This window comes from Corvus kubaryi, unplaced genomic scaffold (genome assembly GCF_017639235.1).
Source record: "Corvus kubaryi isolate FWS band 111438036 unplaced genomic scaffold, C.kubaryi_AGA036_p1.0 37398, whole genome shotgun sequence".
NCBI lineage: Eukaryota > Metazoa > Chordata > Aves > Passeriformes > Corvidae > Corvus > Corvus kubaryi.
The window spans coordinates 27,004,611-27,023,951 of NW_024581137.1; the positions used below are offsets into that span (position 1 = coordinate 27,004,611).

At 40.5% G+C, this 19,341-nt stretch overlaps 1 protein-coding gene across 2 annotated transcripts in view; it reads left to right on the forward strand.

Moving 5' to 3' along the window:
• The window catches only part of IGF2BP3 (insulin like growth factor 2 mRNA binding protein 3), a 113,215-nt gene that overhangs the window by 84,061 nt on the left and 9,813 nt on the right, over positions 1–19,341 (forward strand). For both annotated transcript variants that reach the window (XM_042043360.1, XM_042043362.1), the window contains 3 exons: positions 141–276; positions 2,139–2,270; positions 17,154–17,273. In XM_042043360.1, the coding sequence (XP_041899294.1) occupies positions 141–276; positions 2,139–2,270; positions 17,154–17,273 (388 nt within the window). The remainder of the gene's footprint in view (positions 1–140; positions 277–2,138; positions 2,271–17,153; positions 17,274–19,341) is intronic.

The following is a 19,341-nucleotide window of genomic DNA, read 5'->3' on the forward strand; positions in this document are numbered from 1 at the left end:
TGTGTTTGAGCCCTGTTATGAATTGATACTATGCTCTTTGGAGGGCAAACTTGACACACTCGGATGTTGTCGTGCTCAAATGATAAACCTGGATTATCTTCTTTGTTTGCTAATTAACTGTGCTTCTGTTTCATTTGCAGATTGCAGGACTTGACACTCTATAATCCGGAAAGGACCATTACAGTTAAAGGCAGTATTGAAACTTGTGCCAAGGCTGAGGAAGAAATTATGAAGAAAATCAGGGAGTCCTATGAAAATGATATTGCTGCTATGAATGTGAGTTTTAGGATGTGGGCTCTTTCTGGAACTAAAACCACAGAAGGATTTTGGGTGTGAGGAACCCCTGGAGGTCACCTGGCCCAGCAGTGGGTTTGCTCAATATGGGCCCCACTTCCAAGTTAAACGAGGTTATGTAGAGACTTGTCTTCTCCTTAATATTTCCATGGATGGAAAGTGTCTGTCCATTTCCACGGATAGAAAGTGGTCATGGAGTGTCCAGCACCTCTGGACACCTGTGCTCTGTTTCACTGCTCTCATGATGAATTTTTTTTCCTAATATCAAATCAGAATTTTCTGTTGCAGCCACTCTGTTGACTCTTCTATTTATTTGTGGGGGAGTGGGCAACCATTTTTGTTATTTATTTATGTGTGCTATTTTAATGGAGGTTTTTCTGGTTCATATTTGACTGGGGGAACTGAGAACTTTGGATTGAGGAAATTAATGAGTATTTTACTTTTTTCTTGTTGCAAAAGCCTGAAGAAGGGTGTGTTTGTGCTGCTGTGGCTTATGTGCTCTGGCTTGCATGTTTTTTAAAGTAGTGATTCAGTCTCTTCACATAAATAACATAATAATGTATGGAAGAAGGATCTCTCCTGTTTTTAATTATTTAATTTAAGAAGGCTTTAATAAAGTTTTTTCTTGATACAGATGATAAAGGCATTTAGCTATTTGAAGATGATTGGTGATTATATACTGAAAACAACATACCTCATTAGTTTGCCAGAGTGTTACTAATGGATATTGAGAAATGATTGAGACTTTTGATAAGTTAGGAAAAGCTTTGTGTGTGCGTGTGTATCCAAATCTTATGGTCTAGAGTTAGAATGGAAATATTTTTTCAGTTTACAATGGTCCTGAATTTCCAGAAATGTCTCTTCTTCATGGTTGCCCTACTGAGTAGAGAGAATATTTTCCCCCTTTCTCTCCCTGCCTGTCCCACACAAAGCAAATTGCAGTACATGAGCTACACATGAGGAACAAAGTCAAAACCAAATTCAATAGCAGTGCATTTTTGTTTCATATGACATGGTGTGAGTTAGAGACTGCGTTGCTGTTTGACGAAGGTATGGAAAGTCAAAATCCACCTCTGTTACTGCATAGATTTCAGGTTTAGTTTGTAGTGGTTATTAAGGTTGTTTTTGAGGTGGTGAAGTTTTGAAGTTTTTTGGTGATTGACTTATCTTAATGGCCTGAGATAGCTAAAGAGGGACAGACACTGAGATATTTCTAAAGCATATTCATGCTTTTGAGCAATAATCTGGAAAAGGGTACTCACAAGTTTTGTATCAGACAACAAATGCTTCCTACCACATGATGGTGTCACTCTTCTCAGGTGTGGTCAAGCAAGGGACATGCAACTTCATAGTTGATCCTTTCCCAGCAATTGCTGGAGGTATCTCACTTCCTCTTTTGCAAGGGAGAGGGGATGGGGTTATAGTGTCACATATGTATTGCCCCAGTGTAAGAAAAGCAGAGGTTTGCACATGATCTTTCTGTTTCTACAGTGCTGTCTTTTTAGTATGAGGCCAAAACTATTATTTTTCTGATAAATATGTTCACTCTGAAAGTAAATAGTACTATTATCTGAATATCTTGCTGTGAAGTTTGAAATGCGTTTTGCTGATGAAATTGTAGCAAGTGATTCCCATCTGCTTTTCACACTATGAGTTTTTAATGTTATTGGTCTGTACATGTGTCTAGGAAACAGGTTTGAAGGAGAGTCCTTCGGGTAATCGAGATGAATTTTTTGTTGTTGTTGTTTTAAATAACATCCCACAAGCTTAACAGCATGTGCCAACTAGGATTTTATTAAAGTTAATAACCAGGACTCTAAATCTTGACTCTTCTGCCATTGCAGCTTCAAGCACATTTAATTCCTGGATTAAATCTGAATGCCTTGGGTCTGTTCCCACCTTCTTCTTCAGGAATACCACCTCCCGCAGTGAGTGTTGCCTCCGCTGCTGCTGCTGCTTCGTATCCACCATTTGGGGTAAGGGAAGCTCTGATTTTGGATGGTTAGTGGATGGTGATACAAATCTGTACAATGCTGCTGTTCAAAACTAAGAAGACTGCTGCATTTTTTTGTGAAGTTACCTGGAAAATCTGGGAAGGGTGTTTTGCTAACTGTGTTCTGCCCTTTTTCTAAGTGTTGTCTGTCTTCCTGCTTGCACACTGAAAGATATTTCATATGGCTGCAGTTGGGAGCAGGCATTAATTGTTTTTCTAGTGAAATGCTCAGTGAAGCTGGAAAATAGTGCTGCTTAGAAGAGTTAGATTTTATTTTACAGAGAATTTGAATTACTGCAGAAAGAACTCTCACATAAAATAGAATTTTAAAATTGCTGGAATTGGCAATTAATAATGCTAGTCTGCAATTTTATTCCTTTTGATATGGAAAAAAAAGAAATGATCTCTTGCCATAAAAAGTGGGAATCTATATGTAGCTAAAATGTTTGAGTGTAGCAGTTTTATAAATGCCCTGTTGAAACGCAATACTGCTAAATATATAGGATGAAAATTACATGGATTAATCTCCAGAAAGCTGCAATTTACTTGCCAATTTGCTCTCTAAAAAATATCTGAAAAAGTTTACTAGAACCTTACTCAAGTTCAGTGCTGACTAGTAAACATAAGAGGTCTTTTGCTATGGAGCAGAAGGTAATTTATTGTATCAGAAAGCTCCAGAGTCTGTCTGGAACTGAGATGGTGTTTTGCTGTTCAAGAGAAGACAACCTCATTATAAAGAGAAGGTGATTTTTCATCTCTTCCTTGTTTCTGGTGGTGGTGGTTGTTAGCAACTCAATGGAAGGTGAATTTTCAAAACAATTCTAACAAGTCTCTTAAGAAGTGGATGACAGAGCTGTACAAACTCTGATGCGTCTGACTTCGTCCCCTTCTTTGCCCAACAGTGACATCTAGAGAGCTAAGTCTGAGACTTTTCATGAACTAGAAAAGTGAAAATGCAGCACAACACACTGAACTTTATCAAATAACTCAAGCTATGTTGTACTAAAGGGTAATTGTTGTCTAAATATTTTTCCCCAGAGGAAGAAGCCAAGAGAGAGTCACTGCAAGGAACAGGAAAAATTCCACTCTTGTAGCATTGTTTGTGAGAATGAACAACTTTGGTGTTATGAATGCATTATGAACTATATTGAGTAGAATAGTGGCTTTATCAGAAAAATGTGCTTTAATGAAAGCTACAATAGAAATATATTTATACTTTGTTATTTTACTGTCAATAGCAGAGCCTCCATTTATGACAAATGAATTCTCTCTCACACAGTCCTTCTGCACTTTAATTAGATTGGCAGACTGAACTAAACAATACAGGTTTCTGCTTCACTGTATTATATAAAATGCCATCTCTGGTAATGGATTACCTCAATTTTTTTCTTAAGAGGAACTAGGTGTGGTTTACTAACAGTATAGAGCTTTCCTTGTTGGTAATTAAAAGTGTGGCTTTTCCTTTCTTTTTACTCCAGATTTGCAAACTACTTCGCTATTCTTGAGATTCATACTGTAAGCCCACAGTTCTGTTCATCACTTGGTTTATTTTCATTTCTTTCCCACTTTTTCCCTGTTGTGGTTTATTTTTGCTTTTGCTTTAAATATGCACCTAAACACTGCTGAATTTGGTGGTTACTCCTGTCTGTCCCTCTGTTGCTAGTGCACCTTTACCCCCCAAATGCACCTTTTTTGGCCTGCTAAGATCTCTGGCAGTTTCCAGCTTTCTGGAAATAGGATAATGGCAACATCTGGAAAAAAGCATCAAGAAACAAATGTCATTGTGTAAAAGTGTAGAAACTGTGCAGCTGGAAGGACCACTGTCTGACCTCTCTTGCTTTGTTCATGCTCAGTCCTCTGAACTGGCTCCCATTCCATGCAGCCTGGATGTGTGACAAGCTAACATGCAGAAAGAAGGGATAAACTCACAGATTCTCAGGGTGAACTCCAACAGCTTTTGTGGAGGTTGGGGGTGGTACCAATACAGCCCTTGAGCCAGATAAGAAGGGTTTCTAAAGCAAACACATGAACAAGTGGAGCTATCTCCCCTGTTCGTACTTAGACGTGTCGGTATTTGGAAAAGAGCAGGTGGTTCTGTGGGCTTCAGGTGAGTCAGCCCCTCGGGCTGACTGACTTACTCAAAGTGCTTGTTGCTCTCTGAGGAGAGAAAACAAGAAAAAGTATGAGTGTTCTTTTAATGGATGCAGTTGTTCAGAAAACAAAGTTTCTATTTCAAAGACTTTTAAATCTTGCTTTTTTCTGTAACTTTTGAGTTTTATTCTCCTCTAATTTTTTCCTCTAGTAAGAACAGTTTTTCAGACACTGATTAAATAGTTTATTGGGGCATGCAGAAGAGGAAAGAGAAAAAAAGTCTGGCTGTATTTTGAAGGAGAAATGGATACAGTTTGAAAGGCTAAAGGTAACCACAGGGTTAGGTCATCTAGGAGAGCTCAAGAGTGATTTAAAAAATAAAATTAAATCTGTGTAACTAAAAGAGGCTTTGGGGAAAGAAAGTCTCAGGAGAAAAATTAATGAAAAATTCCCGGGGAGACTTTGTCCATTTACCTATGCGCTATTTGTTACCAAGTTCCTTGTTTGACAAAAGCATTTGGGCAACCCAAGTCCCTTTACCTTGTTTTCAGTGCATGTCCTTTTATGCTTGGGAGCACAGATTAGTGGACACTGAGGATATCCCTTTCAGGCAGCTGGAAATCCTTTCTGAAAACACTGCTGGCGTCAGGGTGTAAAGATATGTGTCCTGCTGCTGTCCTGCTTATTTTTGTGTAGTGCAAATTTTGCCTTCTGCTCAGGGATGCACAGGGCTGGCTCTTCCCTGCCTACTGTTTGTTTGACTGAACAGAGGTGTGTTCCTCAGCAGTTTCAGCTGCACCATCACAAGGGGCCTCTTGGCATCAAAGTGTCATTGAAGTCTGTGCTTGCAAGCCATACAGCGAACCTTGGGACCCCCCCTGTGCTGTGTCTGAGGGTGTGTTTGAAGCTCTTGTAATATCTTTGTATGCACCCTTTCTTCACCTTGTTGTGGGGATGGACTCGACTGGGGCTCTCCCTTGAAGAATTAGGTGGGTGAGTTTGGGCATTTGCAGCAGGGTTTCCATATGGAGCTGATACTTCATATGTGCTACTTTCTAGTGACAAGGTGTTGCTGTGACCTTGTGTAGGACTTGTTCCCAAAGAACCTGAAGTGTCATCTTAATTATTGAAACTATTATGTGCCACACTCCTGCTGCTGCTTTTTTTATATGGGTATAAAGAGGAAAAATCTGCATAGTAGACAGATCTAGGATTTTGTTACGGTGCCAGAGCTTAGTGACAGGTCTGAATGCTCATACGTACAGCTGGAGCCAAGTGTTCCCAAAACATTCTGTACTCAGGAGCTTGGGACTGAGTAGTTGAATAGGTTTAGCTGTGTTACCATGTGTGTGATGCTTCATCCTATCCCTCTTCATGCAAACCTTTAAGAGATTTGACAAAAGCATAAACATTGTTCTCCAGCTGCTTCAGGTACACTCTGGTATCACAAACTTGAGATGATGATCTTATCAAACACTAGCTTGCATTTAGTTCCTTGGACTGTGTCACATTCAGGAGAATGATTTCCATGTGACTCGGAGACCTTATTCCGTGGTGGTTCACACTGATGTACAACACCAAAGCCTCATCCAATTTAATCTAATGAGATGCAGATTGTGTCTCGCTTCTTTACTCTTTGTCCTGGCAGTGGAGCCCCCACAGGAAGGCACAGGTTGTCCTTAGTACTTGTCTGGTAACAGATACAAACACACACATAGGCACATGTCCATTGCATGTGGCTAACAGTGTCTGAGCACCTCAACCAGTGAAGGCTAACCATCCATTTTTTAGTATTTTTACTTATTGCTAGCAACAATTCTTGATATTGCAATTGTATAATATATTTGTGGAGTCCAAGCTCTGTTTGCCTGTTCAAAGCACTCATTTTGTGCAGTCACTCAAAAGGGATGCGATGGAATTGCATATTGTGTTTCAGTTCTTGAATTTTCCTCTTTTTGCAAAAGTCCAAGATCTGTTTGTTTTTTCCCTGGGCTCCTAAAAGACAGACAAACCAGACCTTGTGAGAATCATTGAAATGTTTTAAGGTTTGAGGGAAAAAGTAGGACTTAAATGTCTCAATTAAGAGTATTAAGAGCTAAAAATTCTTTTTACTGTCAAATTGGCATGATTTTGCTCTTATGATCCTGGTGATATGATCAAATTAATGCCTTTTTTTTTTTTTTTTTTTTTGACTGATCTGTGCCCTTGTGTGACCATATTAAGGACCAGTAGCCTTTCTGTGCCTATTTGTACCTGATGTCTTGTCCAGATGCTTTTGGGCCTGGAAAAACCACCACTTTCTGTTTATCCTTAAATCTTTCTCCTTAGCTGTGCATTTAAATGCTTGTGTGCGTTGCAGCTCTGACACAATTGCAGAGAGCTTTGTTAGTCTGCCCACTGTCACTTGTAACAAATGCCATGACCTGAGCACCTGCACAAAGGACTGGGATTTGTATGAGGGGGGGAGTAAGGTTCTGCAAAAGGGAATATGACCCATGCTTATGTTTTCCAGAAGATATGTTGCCACAAAAAAAAAAATGTTTTAACAAGTATCCCAGCCAAACTGCTTCAGATGTAGTGTTGTTCTGCTCAAAGCTGTTTTGATGGAGTTGTTGCTTCTGTCTTCTGAACTGTGGGGAGAATATGCACATGCTTGTCTCTCAAGAATAGAAGTTTGTTCTCATGCAACACTGAAGGTTTTAAAGCTACAAACAAACAAGAAATCCTTACCTTAAAGTCCAACTGTGTACAGCCATGCAATAAATACACCTGGCCCACCCACTGGGGTTAAATGGGTTGCACCCTTCCTTTTACAATTGGAACTTTGCATATTTAATTTCACATCCAACTGCATTTCTTTTGTAGCCTCTGTGTCTGAAATTTGGCATCCAATGGCATGGGGGAAGAAAAGAGCTAACCTGTGGAGACCTCATCCTGCCCTTGAATGCCCTGAAACAGGGTAGTATAATTAAATCCGTCTCATGGCAGATAAACTCAAACATAAAGTAAGGTGAGAAGCAGACAGCTTTTCTCCATAAGAGGAGTTCACACCAGCTGCTCTCCTGCATCTGGAAGGGCATGGAAGAGATACGTGAACTTCTGCCCTGTGAAAGTTGGCTAAGGTGAAGAGACGCTCCTCTGCTTGCAGTGGGACTGCTTTCTCTGCTGGTCTCTTTGGACATCCATTGTAGCTACTTGAAGGTCTGCCTTCAAAAAAAGCACTCTTTCTAACCTTTCCTTTAGCCTCACAGTAAATTTTCAGGTTATGTGATATGCATATGGGCTTCTAGGAAGAGAGGAGTGGGGGAAAGGAGATTGGAGAAAAAACCAAAACAACAAAACCAAAGAAAAGGTAGTTTTGTACAGTAAACAAAACCAAGAAATCAAACCACCTTTTTCTGATTGCAAAGAAAAGTCTTGTACAGCTAGGCTGATAGGTTGCTTTCCTTTATTCTTTGCCATCTCTTGAAGCTTTTTGTTGCAGGTAAGGAATATGCCAGTGGAAAACTTTCTCCTTAGATGATGTTGTGGTCAAGAGAAAAATTTCTTCTTTATTCTCCGGTCATTTTCTTAAATAATAATAGTAAAGAAGACATCTTCTATATTGCATAGAAGTAAGAGAAGAAATAACTGTATTGTGCTTTTGGCAGGAAAGAAAAGTAATTTAAAATGAAAAATTGCTTCATTGAGGGCCTTCATTTGATGCCCTGAGCATAGATGAGAAAGACAAGGAAGAGGATAAACTGTCCTGTTTCCAGGTACTTTGACTCTTACTTGGTGAAGTTGGGCTCCTTTGGATGTCTGGGTTTGATAGGATTGGCTCGTGCAGCTGTTATGTCTGACCTACCCAGAGGCAGTAATGTCTGTACATCTATAATGTGCGTAGTTGCAAGTGGCTTTGCCCTAATTTGCCCAGCTTGTTAAGCAGTAGATGATTTTTGAGAAGCTGTCCTGCAGCCAAAAGAGGATGTGGTTTTTGGGGGGTGAAGAAGGATTTGCCAGTGTTTTTACAAAATTATTTTTTATCAGTGAAATTAGAACCCTACATGCGCAGCACATACAATCTTGAGGAGGGCACTACAGGACAACAGCATTGTCTGAAAAAATCTACCAGCTAATTAGACTTCTTTTGAAGATTGTAACCTCAGTGCCTTGAAATACACCTTTACTGATGCTTAATTTCTTACATTCATTAATGATGCGTTTTTTGACAACTAAAGAATTTGCTTCATGGTGTGTAACATTGTGGGATTGTTTTGCCCTGTGGAGAAAATGGTTGGTCTTCCCACTGGGTTGAAACTCTTCTGCTTCTGCCATGCTGCGTTCTCAGGGACACATGTCCAGAGCAGTCAAACTATTCTGCCTCTGGAGATGGACCAACCCCTCAGCAAGGGAATAAAAAATGCAATTGGCACCATATGATGTACAAAGATCTGGCAAGTCAATGGTAGTTTTTCGAGGTGTTGAAGCCTCCAGTTATTCTTAATAGCTTCTTTTACAGTTCTGAGGTTGTCATAATGCAAATAGAATCACTTGTTAACTAGTAATCCATGCTTTTTAAAATAAAAATGGTTTCTTCTTCACTACAGGTTTGAATACTTGTAGAGATATTTGTAGTTTTTTGGAACAAGAGAGTTAGAATTTGGTTCCCTGCCCTTAGATTCGTATGGGCAGATTTAATCGGAGTTCCCTTTACTATCTCAGACTCTCAAGCCCTAAGTACCAGGCTCCACGCCTTCTGAATGTTAAACTAAATGGGAAATTTAATTCCTTAAGGTGCCAAATATTTTGTGACTAGAGTGTATTGAGCTCCTTCAGGCCAGAAACAAAAGTAGGTCAAGTCCTCATTCTGTTGTATCTGGCTCCATCTCTGGTTTGTTTGTTAGTTAAACATGATGGAAAAATAAGTGATCTTTGTGTTTACACAACCTGTTTTTCTGGCAGCTGTCATGGAATCTGAGAGCAGTGCCTTTATTAACCAGAGCTGATGAGCACCTGCATCTTCCAAAGCCACTGATTTCATGGGCAACTTCCATGGGTTTGGAGTACCCATGTGGCTGCTGTGTCACAGCCATGATTTTTGAAGTGGAAGTGTTTCTATACATATACTTTTTGGTGGTCATACAGTGTTGCAACACTGAATACCTATGCTTGCTGCTTGTGAATGACCAGCAAAATTCCTGCTTACATAGTTTCACAATCTGTTCCTTATGTTGAATTCTGATTTTGGCTGTCTGTTCTGAATAAAAGGTGGCAGATTGCTTTTTTTGGCATTGTGGCCAGTCAGATTTTGCAAAAACAAAAAGTTCATGCCATGTTCAGAAATATGTCAAACCAGTTCCTGCTTGTGAAATGCCTTATAACCAGCCTGCCAGAAAATGTTCCTTCTCTGCTTCCGTGATTTCTACTCCCTTGTTCCTAGCTAGGCTCTCATATTGGAAACACTTCTGATATGTGTGGTCCTTTTAGTGACTTCTAGCAGTCTTAGAAGATTCTCATGTCTTCCGAGTTAGAAGATGATCATGATGAAAAGTACTAAATTTGAGAGCCAAGAAGTGGAATGAGTAGTACTAAGCAAAATGATTTTAGTAGCCTCTCACTTAAGGTACTGACCATTGTGTAAGAACCAGCTGTCTTTGAGTTTCAGGTGTTGAAGCGCAGCAATCCCCAAAATGGAAACATAGACAGGGGTGGGTCATTCTTAGATTTTCAACCAAGAGGAGAGGACCAGATCAGCTGGGTGGATGGAGGGTACCCACATGTCATTTCTGGGGCTGACTGTGGGGAAAAGAGGTAGAGCTGCATGGCCTTGCCATGGGCTCTGTGTCCCAGAAAGGGTCATGCCCTTGGTTCATCTACTGACACCAGTGTTTCTCACATAATGCAGCAGTTACACTAAAGGGGAGCATCTTGGATTAACCTGGGGTTCATGGGAAGGTGAAACCCCGGGTGAATGGTGGCTGTACAGTTCATGCCTGGTAATATGAGCAACGCTTTAGTGTGCAGATCAAAGCTAAAAATGTGCATTGCTTCTTTTAAATTGTTTTGCTACCTCTTGACTGACTGAATTCAGCAGTGCAGAACTCTTCTGAGTGTGGTCCTGGCTTTTCAGGCAGTGAATATGGCAGAAAGCTTTCGACTTGCAGCATGGACCTAAATCTGTTTGAAATAAACCTAAAAAACTTGGAGGGTGCAGGGAGTTCAGGTTAGTTTGTTGATCTGCACTGGCAGCTCCACTTCAGCTCAGTTGACTGTACAAGACGGTGACACAAGATATCTGCAAGGATGTTGTGGAACTGTGGATCATGTTAGACCTATCTACTAAAACTTTGTTTTCCTTAATGAGCCCCTTGTTTCCAATGAAGGCTTAAACTTTTAGCACTACTATTGCAAAATGAACACACTAGGATTTTTCACCATCATCTCAAGCTTATTTCTTATCAATGCATTGAATCCTTGAATGTCTTCAAGGATACTTGGCTTAATGCTCATTTCCTCTTGCTGCAAGTTTTTATTACTAAATAAATAAGAGCATTTGTTACAGCTGTGGGCCAGGATAATTCTTCACAGTACATTGCAAAAACATGGTTTAAATTTTGGCTTTGGATCTGGTACAGGGTTTGAATAATATGATACCTCACTTCCTGGCAAACTCAGGGTATTCTGAAGACCGAATGAGTTGTCTGTAAATCTGCCTTGTCTTGGCAGATTTGGTTGTTGGGAAGGGGGGAGAATGGCAAAAAAAAGACTTTTTAATGCAGTTACCTACTGTCTGTATTAATTTACTTTTACAAAGTGAATTTGTTTACTATGTAAAAAAAAGCTAACCAAACCCAGTATCCCACTAGGCTAGGTGGTAGCTCCATGCAGTCTTAAAACAGGTCTTAATTATTTCCTTCACAACTAAGAAACCTGATGCTAACTCAAAATGGATAACATGACTTTGTGAGTTAAAATAAATACTTCATGCTAAGGTAATTAATTTGCAACATGAAACATAGCAGGCTTAGAAACCAGCAAAGATTTGATTCTTCTCCCATTCATGTCTGGCTTAAAAGCCTATTTACTTCAGTGGGTACAATATTTTTAAAGATTTACAGCCTTATCCCAAATGTTGCCAAAGGTTTACCAACCACATGCATTTGATGGAGCAAGGGGTCTATGGAGACACTTACGCACGAGACTGGAAAAAATTTTGTACCGTTGGCAGGATTGCAGAAAAAGCCTGAGATTAATGTTCAAATTAACTTGAGGGACATAAATAACAAACATGCTCCCTTACAAGCCCTGCCACGGGGCAGATCACACCACACACTCATGCTGTGGGAGACTGAGGGAGCTATGGACTGACCTAGCAGCAGCATCAGCCAAAATGAGGAGAGGAGGTGTCGTCTTGGGGAAGAACAGAGGAGGCAAAACTCTGTTGACTTTTCTGTGTATTTTTTGTTGTTCTGTGTTGTTGTTTTTGTATTTCAAATGCCATTCTCCAAATAGAATGTCCACTCCCACAGCTCTAGTGGTTTGGGACCTGCTTTTTTACCTACCACCCTCTACCTGGAGGATCATAGTTTTCTTTTTCTGAGCTTTAATTCTTGCCTGGCTGTGCTATGGCTGTTACCCAAGCATGAGATGAGGAGGAATGCTTTTCTTTCTGACTAATCTATCAGGTAAGGGAAAAGCTCTCCTCCTGTGTGGTTTTCTGCAGTTCATCAGTAGGACTGATACACAAGGAATTGGCAGAGAAAAGTTATCACAACTTTATTCTAAGGGCAGTTGGTGCCTACAAATATTTCTAACCCTGGAAGCAAGGATGGTAGAAAGAAGAGTGAATCTGCAAATTTTCTTGGCTGGGAGTCCTCAGCTTCTAGCTCTGGTGTGAAGCAGTAGCCCTCATGCTGAAGGACAAGTGGCAATATCCCAAGGAGGGGAAGAACCTGCCTCCTGCTGAGGCTCTGGAAACTAGGAAATGATGGCTGTGCTAAGCCAGTTTCCTAAGAGTTAACGTGGTAGGGTTGGCAGCAGAAGGGAAAATCTTCTGTAGGGCTGCAGGGTCTGGCTGGAGTGAAGGGGATAATCCTGATGCTACCAGCAGTGCAGGGGCTTCAGGTGTGCCCAGTGTAATGGGGAAGCAGCCAGGGGTTACAGGATTTACAGACAGATGAGTCTATGTCTTGGATGGAGGTGGTGGGAATTTAAAGGAGAAATATTAAAAAAAGAAAATAAATGGTTGATATGGACTGTTAGGCTTAGGGACAGATGGCTGGGGCTCAGGGACTTGCAGGAGGTATGGAAGGATGTGTATCCAAGCTGCTCCAGGAAAAAGAGTTGTACTAGTGTAAAAAGTGAGAGCTAATGGTGTGCTGCAAGAGTTGCTTAGTGTCATCCAGGGGGGCAGATTGATTTCCATCTCTGTGTTAGATCACCATTTCCAATCATGATTTAAATGAGCAAGAAGGAAATCTGATTTAAGTCGACTCATCAAATTTTACATGTGTACTTTAGTTACTTTTCTGAAAGCCTTAGAGTGGTCTGTACTGCCACAGCTACCCTTTGCTAACAGTGAATATATCTTTCTATTTATACAAGTCTGCAGTTTGCCATTTGCTTTGGGTAATGTATTTTTCCCATTTTCTGTTTAAAAAATGAAGAATGGTGCTTTTTCTTCTTTGCTTGATTAATTTTAACTTCTGATTTTCATCAGGAAACATTTGGATGGAAATTGGAATCCAATTAATGAATGAAACCACCATTTAAAATTGTTTTCATTAGTTAAATCTGCTGGCTATAGACAAAAATTCCTTATCAAGCCTGTTTTGTAACTAAAGCAGACTGATTTTTGCAGAAACAAAGCAAGTATTTACAGCTTTTTATGGACTGGATTAATTGTTTCTGGTCACCATGCTTTTGAAGAATCTGTTTCTTATATCTAAGAAATCTTGGCTTCTGGAGCTCTTTTCTTAAAACACAAAACCCCCAAAGAAAACACAGAACCCCAAAGCAACCTAGATTCTCCATCTAAGTGAACATCTCAGTGGTATCTGTGTGCCACAGCTACACAAGACAAACTTACTACGGTGGACTAGCCATGAGCCCATACTGCAAATATTTCTGGGGTAAAAGAGGTGGTCTGTGCATCACAGATGCTGGAGATGGTTACTTGCAAATTAGGGTAGTTGTATGGACTACGCGTCTTGGTGAACCTAGGCTGCTACTTTAGAAGATTTTCTTTTCACATTCCTGTCAGTTCCCAGGGCTGGGCTGACTTTGAGTAAAATATTTTCTTATGTGGGGAAAAAAATAAACTGAATGAGGAGGAGGAGAAAATTGTCCAGGAGACCTCACTCTTGTCAAATGTATATACACATATATATATTTTGGCTTTTAAATTGTAAGTATAGGTTTAAGCAAACTTGGCTTTAAGGGAGTGAACGTTGAAGCTCAGATTTCAGTGTGGGAAATCAGTTCCCTAAATTTAGTGCTTCTAACATATGTTTAACATCTAGGAATCTATTTCTGATATAACTCATGTTAGGAGTTCCTGGAAAGCTCTGTGACTTATGTGGCATGGCATGGGTAAGATTAAATTATAGCTGATTTTCTTCCATCCTGAGATCCCCAGAAGCATCTGTAAGATTGATGGGTGGTGTAGTCATTGCATTATGTTTTGATGTGTTTCTTTTGCAGGATAGGTTTCCAGTAAATACAAAAGGATTTAAAAATTATTGTGGGTAAGGAGATGGACAGATAGTAATTTGAACTTGGTGTTGTGATACTCTCAAAAGCCTTAGTTAGATTTGATTTCTGCCAGAAGAAAAAAAAGAAAGAGCAGTATGGTTTTTGAGTGGTTAAAAACCAGCGTGCATAACATAATTTCTCTAAATCCTGTGTGATGTTATACTGGGGATGAATTTGGCTGTATGTATATGCCATGTATGTGCTACTCCAGACAAGAATTTTAAAAATTCCAATGTATGAAGAGTTAAATATTGACAGATTCTCCACTGTTCCTTAATAAACATGTATCATTATTATATCAAAATGCAAGTTTAGTGTTAAAGAACTTCAGTCACATAAGAAATAATTTTTAAAAAGTCCTTTAGGAAAAAAGAATTTGGGATGTATCAAAAAGTCAAAACTATGAGGAGGGATGGGAGGAAGGTGCTACAGTGAGCTGACTGTACAGTTAGAACATGTACATCTTCTGTCTTCCATTGCCTTTGCTGCCGATGTTTTGTGTTTAAGGGTGAGGCAGCAAAAAGGAATTTTAGTGGTGAATTGAATCTAGCCAAGAAAGTGGCTTGAAATTAAACTTTGGGAAGAAGAGGGGGAAACTGCTCAGCAGGCAGATGGGCAACAGAGGGAAGGCAGGAAATATATGCAAACAAAAACAATGAAGTTTGATTTGTTTCTATGGTACAGAAACGTATCTGGAGGTGGGTTTAGGTAGAAGCTGCTGAAATTCTTGAAAACCAAGTCAAGTTAAATGTTTGATTTGCAGCAGTGTTATACAAATTAGGCTGGAGAAGTATATGAAAGGGAAAACTTCAGCAGTGGATTTTTGCAGGAGCTGGAGCATGTGTGGACAGTTGAATGCAGGGGTCAAGAAGAGGATCAAGCAAGGGGGTGGTTAAGCTGTCAGGATTGGAATGAGGGGTTGCCTCTACACCCAGTGCAAGGGGTCCTTGCAACGTAACTGGAAATCCCAAATGCTTCATGAACTTGTAGCCATTTAGAAACAGTTTTTTGTAGTGGTAAGATCAAGTGAGTACCTACAGTAGCATTTCCAAATTACTGGAAATCTTGCTGGATTCACAGTGAACATGTAAAAGGACTTACTATGACAGCGCTCAGGATGTTTGTAATAATAGGAGGAGAATATGAGTAATCTTCTGGAAAGTGGTTTAACATATATACTGAAGTGACTGGTATCTTTCATTACAAATATGTAGTTTTAGGGCGTAGTTTTGAGATAATTTTAAACTGATCTGTAGGCAGAATAAAAGGGGTGCTCCCACCTTTTCCCATTCCTTAATTGTTGTTATTTCCTCTTTTGGTCTCAGACCGCCACTTGTGTGGTGCTCTAGTTATTTGGGTCAGGGACTCACTGCCTGCCTTAAAAATCAGCTGGATCTGCAGTCCTCAAAGCACACCAGGCACCCAGGGAGGCTGGGTGTGGAGGGCTGCATCCACGTGGATTTACACCAGCATAAAATGCCTATGAATCCTAATGCCTTGTATGTGTGGAAATACAGGGTAAACTGTTCAACTGTTGCAATCACCTAAAGTGTATCTGTTCCCAATATCCTATTTTTGGGTTTCTTCACCTGGTACATGGAGCTGTGCCTGGAATTTGTATCCCCTAAGGTTACAGTTGACTTGTGTTTACCGAAAATGAGGTGATAAAACTTGGAAACAAGCATTTTATTCTGATTTGTTTATGGTTAATGCAGGGGGACTTTGCCTTGAGGGACTTAACCTTGAAAGAAGTTACTGAAATTTGAAAATAAGCAGGGATAGTGTTTTTAGGAGTGCATCTTTGCTTTGCGTTGCATATAGCAGTGGGGTTTTTTTCTGAAAATATCATAGAAAAAGCTGGTTTGGTGAGCTTCTCTGGGTGAGTCTGTATCCCTACAAAATATACTACTGAGCAAAGCTAAATGAGCATGGTTGGTCCCATGTGCTCTGCTTGCTGGTGCTCCGTGCTGGTCTGCATGGTGGGTACTGAGAAAGCAAGGATGAGGTCTCAAAAGACCTCCCCACGAAAAGTGCTTTGTCTTATTGAGGATGAGCAAAACTAATTTTGAAAATACATAAGAGGGCTACACAGAGGAAGAAAAACTTTAGAAGGAGAGGTGTGCAGTGTCTTAAATACCTCCTAGTTCAAAGAGGCTTGTGTGAAATGCTTTCGAGCGGCAACCCCGACGGAAGCGGATGGATCAATGGTGCAGCAGCGCGTATTTGATGGTGCTCCGCTCATCCGAGACAGGCTCTTCTGAGGTGACTTACTGTGGCATATGCGAGCCTGCAGTTTGATCGCTGCTGTGCGGCACGTAGAGAGGATCTGGAGTATTATGGCATGCTCTCCAGCTGGGCTTTCTGCTTGAAAGCAATTGGAAGATGCAGTGATGCCTGATACCCAGTGGGTGCAATGCTGGGGTCCTCTCACTTCTAAGAAACACGGTGTTTAATTTACTAGCCTGTGTGAGGACGGCTGCCAGGGCTCCAACTGTTGCATAATGTTACACAGGAGGAATCACTGGCAGATTTCAAGCTGGCTATCATTCCAGATCACTCCCACACAAAGGAAATTGTAGCATATATGTAACTCTGAGGCTTTTTGTACTGCTCTCAGCACAATCTAAAATAAAAAATATAACTAGGAAACTAGAAAGAGTTTGCCTGCTCAGGCTGTAGCCCCTTTGCTTGTAGTAGCCTTACCTGCAGGCTCTTGCATGTGGAAGAGAATCCAGACAGCGACAGGTAAGAGTGAAAGCCTCACAAAAAAGCAATACCTCAATTGTTTTTTAAAGTTCTAAGCATTAAAATTGTGAGTATTTTATACAAGATGAAAGAATCCTCTTTTGGCTCAAACTGGTTTTCATGTCCTGTGGATTTTGTGATTCCCAGAAAAAGCCAGACCTTAATACTCAGACATCACAGGGGGAAATAAGATTTCCCCCTCATTTCCATGCATGCCTGTTCCGTACCCATTTTCCTGTCAATCTGATTTATAATGTTCAAAAACATTCACTGCATTTTTCCTTCTTCCCCACAGCAACAGCCCGAGTCTGAGACTGTTCATCTGTTCATCCCAGCCTTGGCAGTTGGAGCTATTATTGGCAAGCAGGGACAGCACATCAAACAACTTTCTCGTTTTGCAGGCGCATCTATTAAGGTATTATTACACCAACTATAACTTTCTGCCTATTCTACGTGACGCTTTCAGCAAGTTTGCACAAGCCGTGCTTTCGTGAACATCCTCCCCCACTCCATGCTTAGAATGTGATGTGATAAATGGAATATTTGTTTATAAATCATCTTTTAATCTTCCTTGAGACAAGATAATTAGAAGCATGTTTTCAAACGTCTCCTGAGGTGTGAAATATAAGCTGCAAAGAAAACGACTTTGGTGGTCCTAGAAACAGACTTGTGCCTTAATGATGCAGTGCTTAAAGGCTTTCTCCTTGCTTTAGGTAAAGTGAAAATTGGTGGGGTAAACTCCCCTTCTAAATACAGCAGCACAGCTGAAGTTTCCTGCCTTCTTGGCTGCCCCTGCTCTGTTCCAGATGGATTGGTCTGGGCTGTCAGGCTCAAATGGCTTCACACTGAATTGTTCGTGTTGTAACTAGACCCGTGTGCTGCTCCAAGCTCCTGGGGCCAGTCAGTCCTTAAACAGCATGTTTACCTTGTTATCAGGTATAACATCCAGCTGTTTGTGTATTGACCACCTCAGTGTAGCTGAGAACAAGATGGTTTGCAGAGGCTAACCTCTAATAGAAGCTTAAGTCAATTTGGTGAAATCTTTCTTGGCTGTGTACAGGGGTTAGTACCAGTTGCAGTTGTAGGAAAGCCTTGGCTTTTGGTCACTAATGCTATTGTAACCACAAGTATCCTCTCCAGATGCTTGAGCACTTTTTTCTTACAAATAGTATTTTCTGCTGTTTTATGCTGAAAGATAATGTTTTGGCCTAAACTAAAAAAGAAAAAAGTTTAAAGTACAGTGTTCAGCTTTAGTATGCTGTTAGATGGACATTTTACTGCACAGATAAAACAATTGTTTTCTTCTCAGCCCTCTTTGTTTTTGTTTCAGAGGGGCGATGTGTTTAGCGAGTGCTATGGCAGGGATCTGCCACAAGTCTGGGGCACAGCGCAGGAGCTGGCTGTGCTGAGTTGAGCTTGGTGAAGCTGAGCTTGGCTTGGAAGGTGTTCGTCTAAGGATGCAGAGCAAAATAATTGGGGAACCCTGATTAACGAGTCTTGTGTGTGGTTTGCTGAGTGCTGATCCGTTTACTGGCCAGTCAACCAATGACACCCTGCCCAACTCCATCCTTTTTGAGCAGAATGTTAAGTGGTTATACTACCCAGATGGTTTACATTAGTTGAGCACCAATAATCATATTTTTAGGGGAAAAATGAAACAGAAGAAAGTGAGAGGTGTCAATATTTCTTTATCAAATCTGTCTTGCATGGGGCTGTGATGCATCACATGAATTTCCTCTTCCCCTCTCCATTCCCACAGCTTGTATCTAAAATTTAAGCACTGTATGGAAGGTACTGCTAGGTGGAGAGAGAAATGTGAAACAACCTGGACCTTCAAGAACCCGTCCAAACTAGTTCTTCAGTTGGTCCTTGGAAGAGAGTTTAATGGAAAGGGAGTTTCCAGTGCTTCTCATGCATCTGGCTAACAGTGGCCTCAGGCTTCCTCTACTGGCTGGCACCCTTCTACCCCATGCATTTAACATTTCTGCGTTAATTTAAATTCAGATAAAAGTTTTCTTGAGCTCTGGTCTTTTGTTCCTTCACTAAGAATAAAGTAAAGAAACTTTGTGAAAATAAGACTAAATCTTAACAAAAGAGTACAGATACAGGGTATGCTTGCTAAATTGGGAAGCTGTATGTGTACTTATCTATTAAAGTAATGCAACATCACCTGTTATCTGGCAAAACAATGTGGAGCAACAGGCTTGCTTCTGTGTGAAAGTATTAAATACGGCAACTGGTAAATTATTCAAAACTTCTAACCTTCTCTCATGTGGACCACCTGCCCCCTGTCATAATGTTGGAGTGAAATAATAAATTGTGAATCAAGGAATCTGTGCTTTTAGCTAAGAGTTGGAGGGAGTGCTGCCTGAGTAACTTTTTACTTGCGAAACTGCAGTAACCATACTTTGTGGAGGAAGTAAGTCTGCATAATGCTTGTTTTGAGTTGTGCTGTAGCTTGTTACAGCTGAAAGCACTTTACA